The following is a 6,000-nucleotide window of genomic DNA, read 5'->3' on the forward strand; positions in this document are numbered from 1 at the left end:
GGTTAATATCTGCTGACCCACCCAGCAAAGGACACATGCCATCAATGATTCAATGCAGTCACTACACTCAGACTTGGGAGGGGGGTGGACAGCAGGGGCGTAAGCTGACCTGCTGGTTAAATGACCAATGCCAACACGGTATTCACCCTGCCATAGTGCAACAAGTTGTTGAAGCACTTGCGACACTGGATCCAGGTGCGCCGCACTACGTCACGGGAGCTCACCACCTCCTCCCAGGCATGTTTTGTTATGTGGGGGGGCCTCCTCCTCCCATCCTGGGGAACCAGCACCTCCCGCCATGCTGCCACCTCCTCTAGGAGGGCAGCAAGGCAGTCATCCAAAAAATGAGGGGCACACTGGCCCCCCACCCTACCCTCCAGCCTGGCCTGCCCCGAAGGGCTACCCTCTGGCCTGGCCTGCCCCGATGGCCTACCCTCTGGACTTGCATGAATTTCATTGCCCCTCTGCATAGTCCTTCGCTCAGCCATTGTGAGCAGTCTTTCCGAGGCTGCCAGGGCCTTCTTTTATACAGGCCAGCGGGTCACCATTGGACCCGGCAGGCTGAGCGTGCCCTCCACTGCCCACCCATTCCTGCTATGCATGGGAGTCGTGAAGTACGCTGGGCAGGCTTTAATTGGCCCACCCATGTAAAATAGCGGTGCAGACCCAATCGCGAGCAGCGATCAGGCCCGTGCCCGCTTCCGCTCCGCCCTCCCACGTTTAGCCCTATGTGTGTCGGCAAATTTGGATATGTGGCTTTCTATCTCACTATCTATGTTGCTAATGAAAAAGAGATAGGTAGAGGCCCCAACAACTTGACACATTCTGCCAATTCATTTATCTGTCCATTATCCCTAGTCTCTGTCTCCTCCCAGTTATCCAAATTCCTAAACAAGTCTAGAATTTGCCTTCAATTCCATGAGTTTCAACTTTAGCTCTTCTGAGGAACCTTATCAAATGTCTCTGGAAGTCCATATAAATGATAATCATACATCAGTCACCTCTTCAAAACGTTCAGATTCATCAAGCATGATCCACCCTTTACAAATCCTTGCTGACTCTGTCTGATCAGTTGAAAGTTTTTAAAGTGTTCAGTACCCTACCCTTAATTATAACTGTAGCAATTTCCTAACAACAGATGTTTGGCTAACTGGTCTTTAATCCCCTTGTTGTGGAGTGACATGCATATTTTCCCAATCTAAAGGAATCGTTCCCAAATCGAAAGAACTTTGGGAGATTATAATTAGAGCATCTGCAATGTTCTCATCCACTTCGTTTTAACACCTGCAATTGAAACTATCTAGTTTTGGGAACTTGTAACTTCAGTTCCATTAATTTCTCCATTAGTATTAACTTGCTTACAGTAGTTTTGTTGAAACCTTGTCCCTGATTCAATAATAGTTTCCTTGTGATGTCTGGCACACTGACCTCTTCTTCTTCTGTAAATACTGACACAACAGAATTATTCAGAGGTTCGCCCATTCCTTATTTTCATTGACAACATAACTATTATCAATTTTCAAGGGGCTTCTGATTGCCTTCTTTTTCCTATTGTAATTGTAAACACTTTTGTTGTTGATTTTGATATCCCTTGCAACTTTCTTTTCATTACTCTCTTTTAGCTCTTGTAGCTCTTACAATCTGTTTTGTCATCCTTTGCTGCCCTTTGTAATTTTCTAATTTGCCAGGATCCGTGCTATTCTTCTCATTTTTAAATGCTTTTTCTTTTAGTTTTGGGTTGTCTCTTATTCCTTTAGTTGTCTGTGGCTGTCTTTTTTGGTAAGTAGAATTCTTGGCCTTTAAGGGTATAAATTGGCTCTGTATCATGATAAATTATTTTTTGAATAACTCCAGCAGGTCTTCGATCATTTTACCCATTAACAGATTTGCCCAGTAACCAGCCTGCCTTCATTACATGCTTGTCTAATTTCAGAATTTATACAAGCTACCATTTCAAGGCCATTACCAGGGAGCCTATAAAAAATTCACACTACTGTCTTAGTTCCTTTTCTATTCTTTAATTCTGCTCAGAGTCTTCACTGCCTGTTTACCCCTTATTAAAGCTTCTCATCATTGAAGTGATTTTTACTTTGTGCATTTGTATATGAAAGCTTATTTGAGCTACACACAATTCATTTCTGTCCTAGTCCTGGGTCCGGTGTCCCATGGAATGGAACTCCTGTCTGCCACACCACTCCTTCAGCCACATGTTCACCTCCTGTCATGCCTGTACAAATTTGCACATGGCACAGTTAATAATGCAGAGATAATAACCCTTGAGGTTCTATTCTTTATTTTAGCTCGTGGTTCCTGTTAATCTCCAAAAGGAGCTCTTGTTTACTCTTTCCTGTAGCTGGTTCCATTATGGACCACAATGGGTTGACCATCCTTTCCAATGTCCTTCTAAGCCAGTTTAAAATATCGCTCACCCTGACACCGGATAAGTAACAAATCATCTAGGACTCTTGATTCTGCTTACAAAGTCTCGCTAATGATTGAATCCCATACAACTACCACATTAAGCTTCCCTTCCTCCTCTGCCTCCTCCCTTTGGACTGTTTCCTGCTGCAAGATGCCATGCTCTGCATTCTGCTTGTCCTTCTGACAATCTTTCCCCTTACCCCCATGGATGGCAAGTACCTGTTGGATAAGATCAGTTCCTGTGGTTCCTCATTCTATATCTCACCTGGGTTTTCCTAACTGTGCACGATTGGTCACACCAATCCCATTTGGAACCTGTACCTCTCAATGAGATATGACTGACGTATAGAATAAACTGTCCAGGTATTATTCCCACTCCTTAACTTGTTAGACTGTCTCCAACTCACACTCCAGCTCAATGACTTTGAGCTGGTAATGTTCAAGACAGAGACGTCTAATGCTGATTTCACAAATCTCATAAAATTCCACATACTGCAGTCTAGAACATAACCTGCTCTGCTATATATTATTATAATATTAGTGTAAATTGTTAATATTTTTTTTCTTTTTCATGGGATGTGGGTGTCGCTGGCAAGCTAGCATTTATTGCCCATCCCTACTTGCCCTTTCTGAGCACAGTTAAGAGTCAACCACATTGCTGTGGGTCTGGAGTCACAAGTGGGCCAGACTGGGTAAGGGCAACAGATTTCCTTCCCTAAAGGACATTAGTAAACCAGAAGGGTTTTTATAACAATCATTGATAGTTTCACGGTCGCCATTCCTAATGTTCCCAGAGCATTGGGCCTTGTCTCTGGATTACTAGTCCAGTGACATTACCACTACGCCATCATCTCCCCCTATATTACTTGTATCTAGTTGTTAATCTGTTGTAAATTGTGTTTCTTTTTCTACACGCTAGCTTGTATTAAGCAGTGGGCAAAACTTTAAGATAGTCAAAGTGTTTGATCGGATTGATAAGATACGATGTTTCCACTTTTGAGGGAGTTCAAAACTAAAGGTCTTAATTATGGGATAATCACTAATAAATCCAATATTCAGGAGAAACATCTTTACCCAAACAAGTGTTAAGAATGTAGAACATGTTACCACATGGTTTCTGATGAAAGGTCATTGACCTGAAACATTAATTCTGTAACTCTCTCCACAGATGTTGCCTGGCCTGCTGAGTATTTCTGATTTTCTTTTGAATTGCCAAAATCCACAGTATTCTACTTTATGCTACCACATGGAGTAGTTGAGGCATTTAGATGCATTTAAGGGAAAGCTAGATAAGCACTTGAGAGTGAAAGGAATAGAAGGCTATGCTGATAGCGTTGGATGAAGTAGGGTGGGAGGAGGCTTGTGTGGGGCATAACACCACCATACATCAGGTCAAATAGTCTGTTTTCTCTGCTGTACACTCGCTGTAACTCAGCCAATTCAGGTATAGCAAAAAAGAAATGATTGTTACATCAAACTTTTGTCCAAAAAAATCCAAATTTATTGCTAATTGCACAATAAGTAGCTTATGTAATACGATACAGTTTGCTTTTTTTCTTCTCTGGTAACAATAACCTACTATTAACAGTCATACACTCCATCTGCAACTGATACGTATCATCAGCAGTGCTAACACGAGTCATCAGAAACATAAATAGAATGTGATGCATTCAGTCACATCATTCATTCACAGTGTGTTTCCTGTGGTGCAACTGAATTTCACTCAGCAGGAACTATGTTCCCAGGTTTAATGTAGCAAAGAAAAAAACAGATAATGTTCATTTTCTCGACTATAGAAACCTGAATGATAAGTGGTGCAATTTTGTATCAAACAAATGACTGCATTCTGATGGCAGCTGGGTGCAATTATCTACTTGGCTGTTTTTTGCAATTTTGTGCCAATGTTTCAACAGCCGACCTTCAATGGTTTGAACATAAAAATTAGCCAAGAGTCTGGCAAGTACATGATTCTAAATTGTCACTAACTTTGCATTTTCTACAGGGCCAACATTGGTGTCTTCTTTTGTGGACCCAAGGACCTTTCGAGTGCTCTTCATACAATGTGTAATATTTATTCATCTGCTGATCCCCAAGGCGTTCAGTTTCACTACAACAAAGAGAATATCTAAGCTCTATGCAACTTTTAGACAGTGATTATTCTCAAGGTGGGGGTGGGGGGAGTTTTCAGGTGGTGGGTGGTGGAATGCAATGTAAACAGTTTGATAATTTTACTCCTACAGTTATATAGTTTGAAACGAAGTTAACAATATGTAATTGTTATTTAAGAATGTAATATGTGTCCTTTTTTACATTATTTCAAGTCAGCTTATAAAAAAAACATTAAAATGAATCATATGCCTATATGCAAATAAGCATGCAATAATTATATCTCACGTCTGATTACACTAAATCAGTTATCTATAGAGTATTATTCTCTTTTACTGAAATGTTAATACAGTTCTTTATTTAAAAACATTTTGCTGAATCCATGTTCATGCCTGACTTCTTAATTCTAATAATGTCAAAAATCATTGATTCATATGAGATATAGTGGATGTTCTAGTCTGCAAGCTCTGCTTCAACATGCCAATGGCACAATAGTGGATGTCCTCTACATTAAGTCATAGAGTCATTACGGCAATAGAAGGAGACCTTGAGGCCCATTGAGTCTATGCCATTTGTAGAACAATCTAGTAGTCTCATTCCCCTGCTCATTCCCCAAAGCTCTGCAAGTTTATTTCCTACAAGTGCCTATCCAATTTCCTTTTGAAATCATCAACCATTTCTGCTTCCACCACTCTCATAGACAGTGAGTTCCAGTTCATTACCACTGGCTGTGCAAAAATAGTTATTCCTCATGAACCCCCCTCCCCCGTATCCCTTGCCCAAAACCTTAAATCTGTGTCCTCTAGCCTTTGTTCCAGCAGCTAATGGGAGCAGTTTCTTTTTGTCTAATCTAAGCCAGTCATAATCTTGTACAGCGCAACCAGGTCTCCTTGCAACCTAGCTTCTCCAACCTAGCCTTGTAGCTAAATTCCCTCAACCCAACCATTGTGAAACCAAAGTCCTCTGCATCTGCTCAGGGACCTTCACAGCCTTCCTAAAGTGTGGTGACCAGAACTGGATGCAATATTCTAGTTGTGGCCTAACCAAAGCTTTATAAAGTTTCGCCATAACTTGCCTCCTTTTGTACTCAATACTGCTATTTAAGCCCAAGATCACATATGCTTTGCTGACTACTCTCTCAACATGACCTGCCACCTTCAAAGATCAATGCACATGGACCTTCAGATCCTTCTGTCCATGCATACTCTTTAGAATTATGCCATTAAGTCTCTATTGCCTCTCCCTATCCCTTCTGCGAAAATGTACCACCTCACAATCTCTCTATCAAATGCAATCTACCACTGATCTGTCCATTCTGCTAGCCTAACTATGTCCTGTTGCAGGCGATCCGTATCATCCTCACTGTTTACCACACCTCCAAGTTTGGTATCTTTGGCAAATTTTGAAATTTTACTCTCTATTCCAATATCCAATATTATATGGATCAAAAAAGCAGTGGTCCTAGCACTGACC

At 41.3% G+C, this 6,000-nt stretch overlaps 1 protein-coding gene across 1 annotated transcript in view; it reads left to right on the plus strand.

Annotated features, from left to right (window-relative positions):
* LOC121288392 (NADPH oxidase 3-like) overlaps positions 1-4,550 on the plus strand; it is a 154,676-nt gene extending 150,126 nt beyond the window's left edge. Inside the window, exon 16 of the mRNA XM_041206948.1 lies at positions 4,424-4,550. Within this exon, the coding sequence (XP_041062882.1) occupies positions 4,424-4,550 (127 nt within the window). The remainder of the gene's footprint in view (positions 1-4,423) is intronic.
* Positions 4,551-6,000: the final 1,450 nt, after the last annotated feature.

Source organism: Carcharodon carcharias, chromosome 2, assembly GCF_017639515.1.
Source record: "Carcharodon carcharias isolate sCarCar2 chromosome 2, sCarCar2.pri, whole genome shotgun sequence".
Classification (NCBI taxonomy): Eukaryota; Metazoa; Chordata; class Chondrichthyes; order Lamniformes; family Lamnidae; genus Carcharodon; species Carcharodon carcharias.